General features: G+C 49.3%; 1 protein-coding gene and 1 pseudogene across 2 annotated transcripts; both read left to right on the forward strand.

Annotated features, from left to right (window-relative positions):
• The first annotated feature begins 651 nt into the window (after window positions 1–651).
• COG4 (component of oligomeric golgi complex 4) lies at window positions 652–16,573 on the forward strand. 2 transcript variants are annotated; one of them, XM_061375820.1, is made up of 19 exons: window positions 652–839; window positions 1,285–1,367; window positions 2,650–2,764; window positions 3,488–3,662; window positions 4,279–4,472; window positions 4,947–5,052; window positions 6,328–6,485; window positions 7,034–7,092; window positions 8,095–8,228; window positions 8,751–8,869; window positions 9,528–9,694; window positions 10,352–10,517; window positions 12,064–12,126; window positions 12,553–12,669; window positions 14,240–14,332; window positions 14,643–14,726; window positions 15,013–15,114; window positions 15,497–15,625; window positions 15,857–16,573. In XM_061375820.1, exons 1-19 carry the CDS (start codon window positions 702–704, stop codon window positions 15,989–15,991), a joined length of 2,337 nt encoding a protein of 778 aa, XP_061231804.1. In that variant the 5' UTR covers window positions 652–701; the 3' UTR covers window positions 15,992–16,573. The 2 variants fall into 2 exon arrangements, with proteins under 2 accessions (XP_061231804.1, XP_061231805.1); XM_061375821.1 differs by lacking the exon at window positions 14,240–14,332 and having other exon boundaries at window positions 684–839.
• Window positions 9,123–9,277, forward strand: LOC133224396 (U1 spliceosomal RNA; annotated as a pseudogene).
• Window positions 16,574–16,808: the final 235 nt, after the last annotated feature.

A 16,808-nucleotide genomic window follows, 5' to 3' on the forward strand; every position in this document is an offset into this window, starting at 1 on the left:
TCGAGCGTCTGAATCGATCCCGTGCCCCGGGGCTAACGCGGGAGGGACTGGCGGCTGCACGCTTGCGGCAGGGAAGGGGAATCGGCCCTCACCGCCCCGAACCTCGCCGAAGCCCAGGCTGGACTCGCAGCCCAGTACCGCCCCGAACTTTCAAGCCGTGTTCCGGGAACGGGCCACGGATCCACCGGCCTGGCCGCCCCCCACAGGACAGGCACCGAGGAGCCCAAAGAGCTCGGTGCCGCGGCCTCTCCCCTGGCAAGATCGCGGCTCATATCGCGCCCCCCCAAGCAGAAGGGACGTGATTGCGCGGGCGCGACTCGCCAGGGCGGCCCTTACCGTGCAGATGGAGGCGGATGGCGAAAGATGCTAGTCCTGCCTACACGGGCGCGCCTCTGAACCCCTCCGCCATGAGCTCCGCGCCTGCGCAATCCCCTCCCGCGTCTCCTCGACGGGGCTTTCCGTCAAGTCCGGCGCGCGCGCGCTGCGTGGCTGCCTGTGGCGGCGCCTGAATGTTCCCGTGGCGATAGCAGCAGCTATCTGTATCAAGAGCCTCCCCCCCCCAAATCTTGTATAAAGAAAGCGGATAGCGTGATCCTGTCGCGTTGCCAGGCGGATACGAACTGCTCTAAGCGTTCAGGCACCGCTAAGGGTAGCCCCTGCTGAGCCTGATGCGGCATGGACCGCGTTAGCTGTATCCTAAGATGGCGGCGGCCACGGCGTCGGGCCTCAGGGGGGAGGGAGGTATTGCGGCCGCCTCAGCCCTGACCATGGAACGGATTCAGTCGCTCACCGACCTGGCAGAGCTGGAGGCCGCCTACAGCCGGCTCTGTGAGGAGGAGGTGTGTGGGGCGCGGGCCCGGGTGGCCTTGGGGTGCGAGAGCGGTTGCCTCGCTGTCAGGCCTACCCCTCTCGTCCGGATTATTTTCGGAGGAGTCAAATACGACCTCGACCGTTGTCAGGGACGGTTTATGGGGGTGATGTTGCCTCCGCGGAGCTGGTGTCCTCGGATCGTGAGTAGCCCCCGGGCTGGGGCTCCCTGCAACGGGGGGGGGGGCGGAGCTTGCGGGTTGTCTGCCTTAAAAGTGTGATGAAATTTCCGTAACTGATGCTTTCAAATGGCAAATCTAAAAATGCTGAGGATTAAAACGAGAGATTAGGAAGGTTGTCATACGAGCTCTTCGAAGTGCTGACACCTTCCTAGATGGGTGTTCCTGACTTGTCTGTGATAAGTGGCGGGCCTGAAGGAGAGCTTAAGTCAAACAAGACTTCATCCTTTCCTTTCAGAAAGTTGTGCAGGAAGAACTGGATGCCCTCCTGGAGCAGCAAAGCACTATAGAGAACAAGATGGTTGTACTTCATCGCATGGGGTTAGTGATCCCTACCATCTTCCCTTCTTTCTGCTGCTGCGCACTGTTCAGTACCTCCCTGCTTACTGTGTGACCTGAAAATTCATTTTAGGGTTGCAAGGGAAGCATATGCATTCTCAGAAAATGTCAGACTTTAAATCAGTTTGCAGTAGGGAACAGTAGCTAGATTCTTATTCCTAGGCAGCTGGTTCTTCTCAGCAGCAGTAACAGAGGGAAGTATTGCACCCTCACACAGACTGACCCATTCTGGTGTAGGCTGAAGGTCTCACCCCAGAGATTGTCAGGTTTCAGCATTGATGCTTGGATCAGATGTTTTGTGTCAGGCTGTTTACAGGTATGGACAAATTTTACTGCCTCTTTGTGGTGAGTTTGTGTGTGCAGTCTGGAAAGCCATTTCAAGTGGCCTTATGTTCAATAGAAGTTTGGAGCACCAGGTTTACAGACTTCATCTTCCCCTTCACAAGCAGAGAATATCATAAAGCCTCAGTGGCTTGTTCATCCCCTGTCTGGTAGCAAGGCACTCTGATTTTGATGCTTTCCTTCTGGAGGAGGGGTGTGAATTCAGAGATACACCTGCTGACAGGATGTCTTGGGTTCAGCAGTGTTATTTTACTCCTTCCTAGTAGCTGGTGCAGTGCTGTGGTTTTGACTTCAGTCAGAGAACAATGCTGGTAACACACCGATGTTTTCGTTGTTGCTCAGTATTGCTTACTCTGATCAAGGACTTTTCAGTCTGATGCTCTGCCAGTGAGGAGGGGCACAGGAAGCTGGGAGGAAGCAGAGACAGGACACCTGACCCAAACTAGCCAAAGGGGTATTCCATACCACAGCACATAGTGCCCAGTATAGAAACTGAGGGGAGTCACACAGAAGGCCCAGATTGCTGCTCGGGTCAGGCTGGGTATGTCAGCTGATGCTGAACAATTGTGTTGTGCATCACTTGTGTTCATTGTTTTTTTCCCTTTCCCCTTTTAGTTTTATATTTTCTCTCTTTATTATTTACCTTATCATTATTATTAGTGGTAGTAGTTTTTTTATTATACCTTAGTTACTGGACTGTTTTTATCTCAATCTGTGGGATTTATATTCTTTTGATTCTCTTCTCCATCCTGCTGGCAGGGGGGGTAACCAGGGGAGTGAGCAGCTGCATGGTTCTGAGTTACCAGCTGGGCTTAAACCACAACTCAGGAGCAATTGGGTTTGGAGGAAGAACCTTCCTGCTGTTGTAGACCATTGAACTATTTAATATTTGCATTTCATGTTCAATTTGCATGTGTTCCAGTCCTAACTTGCAGCTCATCGAGGGGGATGCCCAGCAGTTAGCAGGGATGATCACCTTCACCTGTAACCTTGCCGAGAATGTCAGCAGTAAAGTCCGCCAGCTCGACCTGGCCAAGGTAACGGGACTGAGGAGGTGTCTGGAACTTGTCACCAGCAAGCCCTAATTTATCTGCTTGTGTGCTTACAGCACAATAGGGAAACATGCTGTCCTCTGTAGTGGGCAGGTGGAGTGGAAGTGGCTTTGTTCTTCATTTTAGCAGTATATAGTGTTGTTAGGGAATGGTACCATGCTGGGTTCCTGGATATTGCAGGGTACATACAAGAGTAAAAGTATATGCTATTCCATAGAGCAGCTGGTTCTCCAGCATCCTGTCCTGTCCATGCAGCTCCTTGTAGAATATGGTGAATAAGCTGAGGTTAATCTTCATTAGAACTCTTTATCAGTTACTTCAGTGCTGAAGACAGGGGAGTTACTTGTTGTCACCCAAGACTGGTCAGGAATCCAGGGTGTTATATTCTTTCTGCAGATACAGGCGAAGAGGTTTCAAGTCCCAGTGCTCAGGACAGCTGTTCAAATCAAAACAGATAATGTAGTTTTGTCTCTGCCTGTGGAATGTGGCCTCCGAGTTCAGTCTGAGTTTTGATAAATGCTGTTCCTCTCTTGGAGCCATTGGTTTTATGACTTTTTAAGTAGTGTGGCATTTCTGCTTACATAGTTGTTTATTATTCAGAGAAGTATCACTTCAGTCTGTTTCTTTCCCATACACACACACTGTCTTACTGTTCTCGTTCCTGCTCCATCCTGCAGCAGGAAGCCTTACGCGTTGCCTTTCTTGCAGAATCGACTCTATCAGGCCATTCAAAGAGCTGATGACATCCTTGATCTGAAGTTCTGCATGGATGGAGTTCAAACAGCCCTGCGAAATGAAGATTACGAACAAGCAGCAGCTCATATCCATCGTTATCTGTCTCTGGACAAATCAGTGATTGAGCTCAGTCGTCAGGGCAAGGAAGGTAAGTGCTGTTTATGAGGTGAAGCTGAGAATAACCTTTCCAGTAGATAACCAGAGGCTGCATAATTTCCTATGGCAGATAGCCGTAGCCCAGTAGACAAAGCAGAAGATTTAATGCTAGCCAAAGATCTTAGTAACTCTTTATGTTATAGAGTAACATAGATGTGAACATTTATGAAGTGTTACTAGGCTTGAATTATCATTAACTGAAAGGAGAGTTCCTGGCACACAGCTTTAATATTGTTTCAGGTACTAACTCAGTGAAGGACAAAATGTTCAGATCAAAACAAGTAAGGGAGAAGGCTTTGTCAGGGAGAACTGTGGCAGTGTTACGGTATGCTACCAAGCAGAGCAACTGGAAATGAATGAGTAAATTGCCTGATCCCTAAAGAAATGTCAGTTGATGTGTTCGCATCTTCCATGCAAGATCATGAGATTAGCTGCATGTACATCACACATGTACCTTTTTTAATTTGCCTGTAGTGGAATTCCAGTATGTTTTCTGCCTTCTCACCCTGGGGCTGTTGGTATCTCTCCTAGGGAAAGAGAAGTAGCTCTTGATATGATACTGACATTGTGCTGTTACTCCTCCCTTTCTTTTCTGTCCTTTTGGTCAGGGGGCATAATTGATGCCAACCTGAAGCTCCTGCAGGAAGCAGAACAGTGCCTGAAGACAATTGTCACAGAGAAGTTCGACACAGCAATGAAGCAGGGAGACCTGCCCCAGGTGGAACGGTTCTTCAAGATCTTTCCTCTGCTAGGCTTACACGAAGAGGGGCTGAGCAAGTTCTCAGAGTACCTCTGCAAGCAGGTAACATGTTCCGCAAAACATACTGTGACCTGGCTGGTCTCCTAGGGGGAAAGCAAAACCCAGTCTCTGTCAACAGATGTAGTGGAAGAAGGTCTTAGCTCTGGGTTGCTAATCTTAGAAGCCATCACTAGCCTTATTTCATTTATCTCCCTGCATTTTGCATCCTGGGATGGGCTTTCTGGTGTCTGAATACACGCCCCAATGGCTAGATGGCTTCTCCTTCTGTGTCTTACATTTGTCCTTGCTTAAACCTCATGCAAGGGAGCCTGGAAAGGGAACAGGTTTCTGCCTCTCCTTGACCCTTCAGTTTTCCACAAGAGAGGAAAGGATCCCTATTCAAAAGAGAAACAAGAGCAATAGCTTTTGCAATGGGAAGGCCACCAAAAGCTCTACAGGTCAAGGGACAGAGGATCACCCAATGGGAAGAAGAGTATCTTTGATTGTCATGAGCTGACTTGTCCTGTTGTCATGCAGGTGGCCAACAAAGCAGAAGAGAACCTGCAGCTGGTGATGGGGACAGACATGAGTGACCGTCGGGCTGCTGTCATCTTTGCGGACACGCTGACGCTCCTCTTTGAAGGTAATTTTCCTTTCCTCTTTGTTGATGAACTGAAAATAATCTGTGATATGATTGTCCACCAGTTTAAATGCTTTTCATTATAGCTTTGGGAGAGCATGGAATGTGTCCTTCCTCTTTCAAATATGAAAGTGTCATACTAGATGGACACAACTAATAGATGATTCCCAGCCAGGAGAGGGCATTACAATAAGCAAGTTTGTGGACATACAGCTTGCTCAGGCACAGAGTGGATTCGCAAAGGATTGTTGGCTTCTTCCAGGAAGCAGACTTTTCCTGTTCTCTATATCCTCAAAACAAGTGGGTATTCCCTGAAGATTTCTTCAGATATGCAGCTCTCCAGACAAACAGATCCCTTAAGACTGAGCATCTGTTGATGCCTCCAGGCCTGGTTCTTCACAGAGGACCGTGGGAACTTGTAAGCAGAAAGGGAAAGGAGAGAAGGGAATACAAATGCTCTGTGGAAATGTTGCCAAAGACAGTAATTGAGATCCATGGTGATTAGCCATCTTCTCTGTTAAGTCTGCTATAATTCCAGGCTGCACCACTGCCAGGTCATTCTCCGAGCGTGGCACCCGTGCTGCTATTGAAGGTCCTTAGAACTCCTGAGGCTTTCTTGGCAGTTGCTTCAAAATAGGGGGAGTGTTGCTAACTCTTGGAGTAGGGAGTTTGTGAGAAAAAAGCAATATTGTAGAGATACGTTCTTGGAGATGAGCTTTTTTTCTCCAAGGAGGCCTTGCCATCACTAACTCTTGCTTTCTTGGGCACCTGTGTGACAGATAAGAACAGAGCTTTCCCTAAGCTGATTTTCCTTACACTGCTCTTCTCCTGTAACCTGGCAGATGCTGAAAGCCGAGGCAAGGTTTGGGTGGTAGTTGTGTCCCCTGCCAGGTTTAGCTCACGCAGCTTTCTCCTGTGGAAGCTCCATACGTTTTATCTATACCGCCCCTATGGGAGGGTGGTTGACACATTGCGTGGCAGGAGCTCTCTGCAGGAAAAGAGATGCCTTGTGCTCCAGGTTTGCAGTGTGGTCTTGCAGTAAACAGCAGAAAGCACAGAAGGCGTCTTATCAGAGGGAAGACACCATGAAATGAGGGGTTGTAATAACAGGCCTTCAGTGAAGTGCCAGATAGTGGCTGGACAATCTAAACTGCTAATCTGGGTGTGAAAGATCTCTTGTTAAGTCCTGTCTGTGGAACTGTGTAACTCTGCTCTGGGTCCAGACTGAATGGGAACTCCTGCTTGGGTCTTCCTTTTACTCTTCCCCTCTTCCTGCAGGGATTGCTCGTATTGTGGAGACACACCAGCCAATTGTGGAGACCTACTACGGGCCTGGGAGGCTGTACACCCTCATCAAGCACCTGCAAGTGGAGTGTGACAGGCAGGTTGAGAAAGTGGTGGACAAATTCATCAAAGAGAGGGACTATCACAGGCAGGTAAGAGGAGCATGATGCTGCTTGATGCAGCCAACAGTGGCCTCCTCCGGCTCCATGAAGCTCTGACTGCCATTGAGGTGGCAAAGTTTGACCTCGTGTATTGAGAGAAAGCTTGCTTTGCTCCACATTTGCACTGATGGCTGAAGGGGTCCAGCCTGTAGCTATCCCTTCTGCTGCAGAGAAGGATTCACTGGGACCATGGTAAATGGGCCCTGGGGACAGGATTCTTCACTGTGCAGGTCTGTAGGGTGCTTTCAGTACCCTTTCCCCACTGTGGTGTTCTGGCTTCTGTCTGCTGCAGGGCTGTCTCATGACCACATACCTTGGGGCCTCTGTTGGTATTCCCATCCTACCACTCTTCCTGGCAGGCTGAGCTCTGTCTTGGAGGAGGGGGTTAAATGATGTGATTCCCTTCTCTGACAGTGCTTCCTGCAGTGCATTCCTGTCACCCACCCTGAGTAACCATCTCCTTAGACAACAGCAGGAGAAGTGGTTAACACCAAATCATCAGCAAAGGCTTTAATGAGTCTCCTTTTTTGTGATTGCAGTTCCAGCAAGTTCAGAATAGCATGATGAGAAGTTCTTCTGCAGAGAAGATTGAACCAAGGTACAAACAAACCCTCGTTTTTCTCTCTACCTTCCACTCTTGAGCTGTTATTAATACTACTTAGCATTTAGACAACTATTCTGGTCTTCTAGAGGCATTGTGGCCACTAAAGCATAAAATCCAATTATTAGGTGCCCTTTTATAAAGTCAGCTTCTGTGGTGGTGTTTTATTTTGCTTACGCATTACTTTCAAGCCTCAGGCCTGAACATTGCTGAAGGGCTGGCAGTATCACTGAACACAAATGACTTGAGATTTTAATTACCTGTGCCCACAACCTTTTGGTGGTCAGAGTTTTGTTTCTGAGCTTTTGCTTTTTCATCTGTAAAATAAAGATAATGGATCTTTGCCCCACTTGTGGATTGTGAGACTTTGAGCAGGATTTGTAAAGTTCTGTGCACACTCATGAAAAGGCTGCTGATGTGACAGTCTGGTTTTTCTTTTTTCATAGTCATCCCTGATCTGAACACTGCATTCTGCATTGCCGTGTGCTTTTTTTGTTCTCATGTTTCCTGAGCTGTTGAGCTTTAACAGATTCTTCATCATTTTCAGAGAAACACATGAATCTGTGCATAAAAGCACATAGATGGAGGTGGCAGGGACCAGGCTTTTCTAACACTGGCCACAAGGCTCACAAAATCATAGCAAAACTGAGGTAGGAAAGGACTGCCAAAGATCTCTAGCCCACCCTCCCATTCAAAGTGGGGCTAATTTTGAAGTTATATCAGATTGCTTCATCTTGCAGTCCTTACTGCTGTGATTTCACTCTGTTCTCGCATCTGTGATGAAAAAAGAGGCTGCTCTGTAATGATTTTTCCTGTTTTGACTGTGTGTGCATTCTTTGCACATACTGGTTATTCTGCTGAGCTTTGTCACTCAATGGCACAGATGGGAAGGGGTGGTATTGATCTCATAGTAAGAGAGCAGAGAACACACTACTCACTTAAATTAGTAAATTTCCTTTTGTAGTCTTGCTACCTTGATTCTTGCTATGCTCCTTCTAGGGAACTTGACCCTATTTTAACAGAAGTCACTCTGATGAATGCCCGCAGTGAGCTCTACTTGAGGTTCATCAAGAGACGAATAATAGCTGATTTTGAGGTGGGAGACTCCATGGCCTCAGAGGAGGTAAAGCAAGGTAACACCTTGAATACCAGTGCTTGCAGGCTCTCTTCTCCTTCAGCCAGCAGTGGAGATACAGCTGAGCTAGTGGCAGAGCAGAGTGAGACAGGATCTGCAAAGGGAGCACTCTCTGGAAGAGGATTGTGTAGCCTGGCCTCCCCGAACCCATTTTAAGTACTGGTTGTCCTTTCTAGTGGGGAAACCAACAATAGGAATAACTGCAGAGTATAGTAAACAAGGTGCCCATAGAGAGGGAGAGCCCTTTGGTCACTACAGGCACAGATCCTAAAGGTAGAGGCCATATGGAAAAGAGGCTCAAGGGTTTGGTACTCTGTGGAGCTCTGGAAATCAGTTTTGTTGTCTGCAAAAGTCAGCTCAGCAATTTCAGCTCCACAGTTGAGGCCCATGACTTATTGTAGGTTGGGCTTTGCAGGTGTGTCCTTTAGGTGTCCGTGAGACAGGCGGCAGCAAGGGGATTAGGTGAAACTGCTTTCTGGCACTAGGTCCTTGCTGATGGTTCTTTTCTTGTGTTCTGTAGAGCATCAGAAATACCTGGACAAGCTCCTCAACAACTGTCTGTTGAGCCGCACCATGCAAGAGCTCATTGGCTACTACATCACCATGGAGGAATACTTCATGAGAGAGACAGTCAACAAGGTAGGGCTCAGCATGCTGCTTGCAATAGCTGCACTCTCTGCCAGCAGCTGAGATCTTAGCTCAGTCCTCTCCTGGGCTACCCTAGGGAGAAAGATGAGTACATGGCAGGTCTGCAGTCGTTGGGAAGGTCTTTTGTTTTCCTTGAAAAGCAATTGGTTGTTTCTGAACTTTGACTCCAAACATACCCCTGAGTATCCTCCAGACACAGGTCTTCCGGCACTATGGGGTACTGAAAACTGGAATGAGTTGTGTGCTGGCAGAGGAGACACCATGATCAGGCAGGTGGCTTTCCCAGAGTGAGGCTTATCCTCTGCACTCTGGATGTGCTGACCCCTGAGATTTCCCCAAATGCAGGAAACTTGACTGCATAATTTGTGGTATGGGGGACTGTGTTCGTGCTCTCCCCTGATTTGATGGCCTGGCACATCGGTCCCACAGAAGTATGAGGCTGTAGTGGATACCAGTGCACAGTGTACCCTGATGCCATCAAGCTGTCAAGAGGGGGGTGCTACCGGCGCTGCCGCTACCATGCCCCACTCATGGTACACTTCAGCTCAGGTTGGAATGGGCAGGCTAGAGGTTTGGTCTCACAGCACTGCTTTTTGAGAGAGCACCTTTACTAGCTGAGCTGAAGGCACTGAGACAGCTTTCTTTGCAGGCTGTTGCCATGGACAGCTACGAGAAGGGCCAGCTCACCTCCAGCATGGTGGATGATGTGTTTTATATAGTGAAGAAATGCATTGGGCGTGCTCTGTCCAGCTCCAGCATAGACTGTCTTTGTGCCATGATCAACCACTCCACCACCGAACTGGAGTCTGACTTCAGGTAATGAAAATACACCAGGTTCATTGTGACTTGCCTCCACCTCACGTTCTGCAAATAGTGCTTACTGTCAGATGGTCTTACCTGTGTTCTTTGCCTTTGAACCTCCGGTTTGTCATCTCCATGGAAGATGCTTAGAGGAGGCAGTGTTGGGTGTAGTGTAGGAAGCTGGAACTGGGCATGCTTTTCTCACAGTAGTCATGGTCACCTGTAGAAGAAACAGAAGGATGAACCTCATGCCTCAGAATACCAATGAGACCGGGTCACCTCATAGCATTGGAGGCTACCCTGCTTGATGGTACACAGTCATCCCTAATTTTCTCTGTGCTGCCTTTGAGCTTGCATAGTAGCATGAACTTGGGGTGAGCCTGCAGAGATTATCTGGCTTCTCTTTCTCATCCTAACGTGGGAGTGGGGAACTGACTGAAGACTGCAGACAGCTGCAGGCAGGATTTTGGGGAAAGATCAGACACTGGGTGGTTGTGTTTTTCTTTCAGCATTGTGTCTCTTAGATACGGTCAGGAGATATATGCCAGCTCTCTTCTGTCCCTTCTGAAGTTCCGCTTACCTTGTTCAAGTCACGGCCCAGAGAGAGTGCTGTCGCCTGGCACAGGGCACAGTAATTGCTCTAAGCCATGGTGTGTTTTGCTTGCCCCATAGGGAGGTTCTGTATAACAAGCTGAAGCAGGGCTTTCCAGCCACGACCTTCCAGGATTTCCAGAGGGGGGTGACCAGTGCCGTGAACATCATGCACAGCAGCTTGCAGCAGGGCAAGTTTGATACCAAAGGCATTGAAAGCACCGATGAGGCAAAGCAGTCCTTTCTGGTGGGTATGGTGGCTGGTGGAGAGTGAGTTAGGGTGACGGGAAAAACAATGGGGAACTCTTGGGAACAGGATTGCTGTGACTATCACATGTTCAGAGAACCTGAAAGCCTGTTCAGCTGTAGTGGGTGGCCTGACTTTGCATGTCTGGTACATTCTGTAACATCACCTCGTATTTGTAGGGCTTCCACAAAGGGCCTGTGCAAGTATGATCCTGCGACAGCCTCTAGGGCTGCTGCAGTGCTGATTGCCTCCAGGCTGGGGAGGAGTCTGTGCTCTTTTGAGGTGTCCAGCAGTCCTGTTGCTCACAGGTTCTGCACAAAAGTGGTGGTGGGAGAGCATCTTGTTCCGAGTGTGCTGTACTTGCTGCAGGTTCAGCACACTTGCTCTCTACATGAAAAAGTTTTCATGGCCCAGGCTCGGGGCTCCTTCATTCTCACTCAGATCAGAGTTCCCATTAGAGCAGGATTGTCTTCTCTGCTTGGCCTGCAAGATCCTCCTGTTGCCTTCGCCACATAAGCAGCGCTGCAACTCTCTGTGTGCTTCAGCAGGCCAGAACATTCAGTGAGCATTAGAGACCCCTTGGGCAGCATTTGAGGGCCCATTCTTCCAGCTTTCTGCAGTGTATCAGATCCTTCCCCATGGTGGGATGCTGTACAGACCTTGCATTGTGGAAAAGACTTCGCTGGAAGAGCAACTGGATCTGCTCACTTCTCTTGACCAGCCCTGCTGTTTGAGCAGACCTGTGGGCAGAGACTCTGAGAGCACTGGGGAGGGGGCTTGGCTCAGCCTGACTTGTTTCCCTCTCTGCAAATTGCTGTGAGCACCGACTGCTGAAAACATTCCTTGTGGCTTTCACTGTACAAGGAGAAAAGGCAACAAAGAGAGCAGAAAGGACTGACCTCTTCCATTTTCATTAAATTCATTATGGGTTTCTGCACTTCTTGAAGTGCTTAAAATGTCAGTTCTCCCACTGGAATTTCTCACTCACCTGTCAGTTTGCCTCATTTCCCTGTCTGCACAAACTCCAGCGTCATAGTGACATTTAGTTCAGCTTCAGCAGGCAGAGAACAGTTTGTTCAGTGAAAAACAGATACTTACCAGGCAGGAGGGGTGCCAGTTTCTCCTGCCCAGGTACAAATGCGTTCCTGCCTCCCCTGCTTCTGTGAACACAGTGTATAAACCATCACCTCTAGCCACTCAGAGTCTGTTCTTCATGACACTTTCCCAGAAGTTGGGATGCATCCTGTCTTCCACCCACAAGTGCAGCTTTGCTGCAACATTGTGAATAGACTGATGAGAAAGAGGAGTAAAGTGTGTCAAACTTTTTACTTGCTGCAGGTTCAGCAGACATGCTCAGTTACTATAGCTCAGCTTCATGCAGCTCCAGGAATTTGCAAGGCTTTGATCACAGTAACTACTCTGTCCCTTAAATGTTTACCTTTCAGCCTGTACTGTGAACAGGGAATGGAGAAAATGTATGGACGGGGGCTGAGGGGCTGAGAAATTCCCATGAATTCAGCTTAGGTTTGTGGGCTTTTTTTCCCAGGTGACCTTAAACAACGTGGAAGTCTGCAGTGAAAACATCATGACCCTAAAGAAGACTTTGGAGGTGAGGTGTGGATTCTTTACTGCTTTTTTCCTTAATCAAATTTATAATAGCCTCCCTTGGGGGGGGGTCATTTATAGCATCTGGACTTCTGCTGTGCCCAAATTCTTCAGGTCTTTGCCCTCCAGCCTTAGGAATGCAATTTTGAGCTGGCAGAGCAATCTCCCAGTGGATAGTATCAGCTGGAAATATTAGTTCCTCCAGCCTAACCTATCTGGCACATGTCTGGGAGGTTGTGGTTGTCTGGTGCTGGGCTAATAGCCTATGGTGTCCTTTCTTGCTGTCTTCTCCTGCTTCTTCAAAGGGGCAAGTCTGATGCCTGTCCTAGCTTGCTACCATGCTGGTGGGCACCAGAGCTCAACAACATGAAGGAATAGAAACTGCCCAAGCTATTAAACCTCAACTTGCTCATGGATCTCTTTCCTGCAGAGTGACTGCAGCAAACTGCTTAGCCAAGGCTTTGGGGGTGAGCAAGCGCAGGCCAAGATTGACAGCTGCCTCTCTGATATGGCTGCTGTCTCCAACAAGTTCCGTGACCTGCTGCAGGTGAGTGTCTTGCTGAGTCACTGCTGGCCTCCTCAGGCAGGAATCATTTCAACCCAAGGCCTGGGCAACATCTAGCTCCAGGAGTGCTGATAGGGGGTAGGAGGGAGTAAGTATCTTCCAGGCATGGAAACAGATCCAGCTTGTTTGCAGAGCCACACCAGCTGGTGGCTGTGTCAAAAGCACTGGAAGCAGCTGCAGAGCCAGAAAGAATATTGCTCCATTTGTCTTCATTCAGCACAGAGTTGCATTTGGTTCAGCATTTTCAAAAGAATTAATATGTATAGCATTTCCATCTCTTCCATTTGCCCTTATGGCACAGAACACTGTCAGTTGTGCAGAGCCTCCTAGATAATGCTGAAGATGGGCTATTCATAGAGAAGAGCTGTTCTTCTCTCAGGTTTCTCCTCCTTTTTCCAAATGGAAATAATCCCTGGGAGAGGGAGCTAAATCCACATGCTGGGGCCTCTTGCCCTAAAATTTCACAGTGGTCTCTGGCAGGGAGAGAAGCAGAAAGACCTTTTGAGAGTGTTTAGAGCCAGGTTTGCCATCAGCTTTATACTTCACAGAGGAGCCAAGTTATTTCTCATCTGGTTTTGCAGTTCTCTGCAGCCAGATGCCTTCGGACCAATATTGCCTGCAAATCCTGTTGAGGTTTGTGGTCAGTATGGAAACAAAAGAGCTCATCAGTAAGGAGTAAAACTCCAGTCTAGTTCTAGTGCAGGATTAAAACTGGCTGCAAAGCAATCAAAGAGTCTGAGCAGCAAGCTCCTGCGCTGCCTAACTCACACACACATTGAATTTGCCTTGGAAAAGGGACAATTGCCAGCAGGGCCTGCTCAGAAATGCCAGTTTTAGTTAAAAAGTTCCAGCAAGTGCCAGGCTGTATTGATACCTGAGTAGTTTCATGCTGGGTGAGATTTTTTGACATCTTGCTGAGCTAAATGAGGGTGGTTGGCAGGAGGGAGCTTTCAGAGAGCTCTTTAGCACCAGAGCAGACAGAACAGCCTTTGCTGACAACCTGCTGCTCGGGGGAGATGGCGTGAGCTGGGGTTATGATTAATTCAGGGAACTAGCTGTGGTTACAGCTTTTATCCTTCCTTTAGCTTCTCGTACTGAGTTAAGCTGCACTGGAGGTGGGAGGCATCAGTCAAGCCCACTCACAGTGGCGTCCTGGCTGTTGCTGAGTGGAAAAGCTGGTGTTTGTGTCCTTTCCTCCCTGTAGGGATGTGAACTGAATGCTTTTTTCCTGCCAGAAAACCTCTGTAGCCCTCTGAAAAGAGGTGGGAGAAGCATGAGCCCTTCAGACAAGGCTGCAAGTCAGCACAATGGCAGCTTTTGGGCCAGTGTCCTTCCTCTTCTTCTTGTGGTGTACTTCAGCACCGAAAGAGTTTGGGACTGGGGGCTTCTGTGCTCAGCTTCCCATGCAAGCCTGTGGGTCAGTTTCCTCAGCTTGTAGTGGGGATTGGAGGCAGCGTCAAGTCAGTGTAACTATAAAGGTTGTGTGCTGCTGTGCTCAGTCAGCTGTTTACTGTGTTCTGTCACTCTTCTCTCTTTTTCCTGTCACTCTCAGGAAGGTCTGAGTGAGCTGAACAGCACAGCCATCAAACCCCAGGTGAAGCCCTGGATCAACCTGTTCCTCTCTGTCTCCCACAACATTGAGGAGGTAAGGCTCAACATTCTCTGCTTTCAGCTGTGCTTCTGCACTCTGCATCCTCTGCTAGGCAGCACAGTCAGAGTAAACGCTGTCTCATTCCCCTTAGTTCTCTGCTCTTTCCTCAGCACAGAGCAACAGTAAAATACCCACAACTTGTTCCTTATGAAAGCCGGGAAAGGAGCATTTGGCTAGAGAGGAGCTTGAGAAAATGGAAGGGTGCAGTGCTGCTCCAGTAGCCCCCTGCCTTCCTGTCCCGTGGGTTGTTTGCTGCTGTTCAGGGCAAGCCACGTAAACAGTCCTTTCTGTATTTCAATGTCAGGAGGAGTTCAGCGACTATGAGGCTAATGATCCCTGGGTCCAGCAGTTCATCCTGAATCTGGAACAGCAGATGACAGAGTTCAAGGTGAGAACGATGAGGCAGCCTGCTAGGCTTTGGCCAGACTTCAACACAGCATCTTCTAATTGTTCCCTTGCACCGGGGAAGGATGGACACAGATGCCCTGCAGTGACCGGCAGAGCTCTTAGGGATTCAGTTACCCCCTCCTCCTGCAGTTCTCAGGGCTTCCTTGCAAGCCCCACATCCCTGGATCCCCCACTTGCTGAGTGTGCAAGTAATGACTCTATGTGAAAGCTAGGCTTGGCTTTTATGGATCTCTGCTCACAAGAATGACACAGGTTTCTGCTTCCAGGCTGGACTGTCTCCAGTGATTTATGATACCCTCACTGGTCTTATGACCAGTCTCATAGCTATTGAACTGGAGAAAGTGCTGCTCAAATCCACTTTCAGCAGGGTAAGCAAAACTCATCTGCCTTGTAGTCTGGCTTGATTGCAAACCCTCTGCTAGGAAATAAGCCCTTAGTGAAGGGATGGGGCAGGGCAGAGGCAAATGTTACTCTCTGAAGCTCTGCCACCACTGGTAGCCAGCTCAGGCAGAGCTTGTGTTAGTGCACACAGGCAGAAAATGTGGTGGGACTGGGAAGAGCTTGCATCAAAAAGGGGGCTGGCTTTTAAGGTGGGTGTAAACATAAGCTGGTTTAACCAGCAATAAATGGTCTAACTGGAGCCCTCCTGCTCGGGGACCTCCCTCTCCTGCCCTTGTATTTGTTCATTGTGTATCTGGCACACCACCTGGGCCTGTTTGCAGAGTTAACAGTGCTCCCTTCACTCCACAGCTTGGCGGTTTGCAGTTTGACAAGGAGCTGAGGTCCCTCATAGCCTATCTTACCACAGTCACCACCTGGACTATACGAGACAAGTTTGCCCGACTTTCCCAGATGGCCACCATCCTCAACCTGGAAAGGGTGAGCTGTGCTTTGCCTGCTTTTACTGAGGGATTGTGGGAGCCCTGGCTGGACTCCACATGGATTTACCGGGCTCATCCTGACACTGTCACATTTATAAGGTATGGAGAAGTTGCCCCATGCCTGATGGGTGTTTGTTAGTGGCAAGAAATAACGTGACTGCATTTGAACTCCCCTGTGAGGGTGCTCAGTGCTGAAGTGGCTCCTGCAGCTCTCATCTCTCCTCTCCAGGTGATGGAGATCCTGGATTACTGGGGCCCAAACTCAGGCCCGCTGACCTGGCGCCTCACTCCTGCCGAGGTCCGGCAGGTGCTGGCTCTCCGGATTGACTTCCGCAGTGAGGACATCAAGCGCCTGCGCCTGTAGCTGGGCAGGGGGTAACAGCAAGAAGGATGCTGCCAGGCTGATGGACAGTGTGGGGATGGGGTGCTGTCTGCCCTTCTGCTTGTGTTCCTTGGAGCAAAGGGCTTTCCTGGGCTGGGCAAGAACAGCCACCATCGTTCTGTGGGAGCAGAAACAAGGCAGCAGTCTCTTACGTGAAGAGCAGCGTGACACTGTTTCTCAAGACATGCGCTAGTTGGAAGGACCAGCATGTGCCAGCTCGTAACTCCTTTATGCTGCCCTGTGGGAGGACCCAGGTCAGGGAATTTGGGGCTGTTGTGGCGTGGCTCAGACATGGGGCTGCAGAGAATGCTCTGCCTGTGCTGCTGGCCACAGCTGGGTTTCTTCCATGCCACCAGTTGAAGGGTCAGCTACTGAAGTCCTGCACATCTTGAGCCCTGGCTCTCTCCTGGTGGTGATGGGAACCATTCTGGAATGATTTCCTTACTGTGAGGGTTCTCAGAAAATCCATAGAAAGCCACTGTAGGAAGCACAGCTGTGTCAGTGCTAGCTTCTTGTGCCCTGGACAGCTACTCTGTAAATAAACCTCACCTGGCTGAGCAGCAACCTCAGGTGATGTGTGTGTGTATGTGTGTGTCTGTGGGCCTGGAGAGAGCTGGTGTGATGCAGGACAAGAGCTGGGCACCAGTTCTCTTCTTCCATCCTGTGCTGTGGCACCAAGAGGATCTTCCTTCCTGCCCCCAGCTGGCATTGGCATAGCACAGCTACAAATACCCCAGAGCTAACACTAGGAACCAGCCTCCTGCCAGGTGTGGCTGCCTCCTGCAGCAGCATTTCCACC

Source organism: Neopsephotus bourkii, unplaced genomic scaffold (genome assembly GCF_033783945.1).
Source record: "Neopsephotus bourkii isolate Nb327-2 ecotype Australia unplaced genomic scaffold, CSIRO-AGI_Nbou_v1 NB_1678, whole genome shotgun sequence".
In the NCBI taxonomy this organism is placed as follows: domain Eukaryota; kingdom Metazoa; phylum Chordata; class Aves; order Psittaciformes; family Psittacidae; genus Neopsephotus; species Neopsephotus bourkii.

Excerpts from the sequence above, each read along its gene's own strand:
- COG4 (XM_061375820.1), top strand. The coding sequence starts at position 702 with ATGGCGGCGGCCACGGCGTCGGGCCTCAGGGGGGAGGGAGGTATTGCG. Across the intron at positions 8,870-9,527 it reads TGAGAGAGACAGTCAACAAG|GCTGTTGCCATGGACAGCTA; the intron begins GTAGGGCTCAGC and ends CTTTCTTTGCAG. Across the intron at positions 9,695-10,351 it reads GAACTGGAGTCTGACTTCAG|GGAGGTTCTGTATAACAAGC; the intron begins GTAATGAAAATA and ends CTTGCCCCATAG.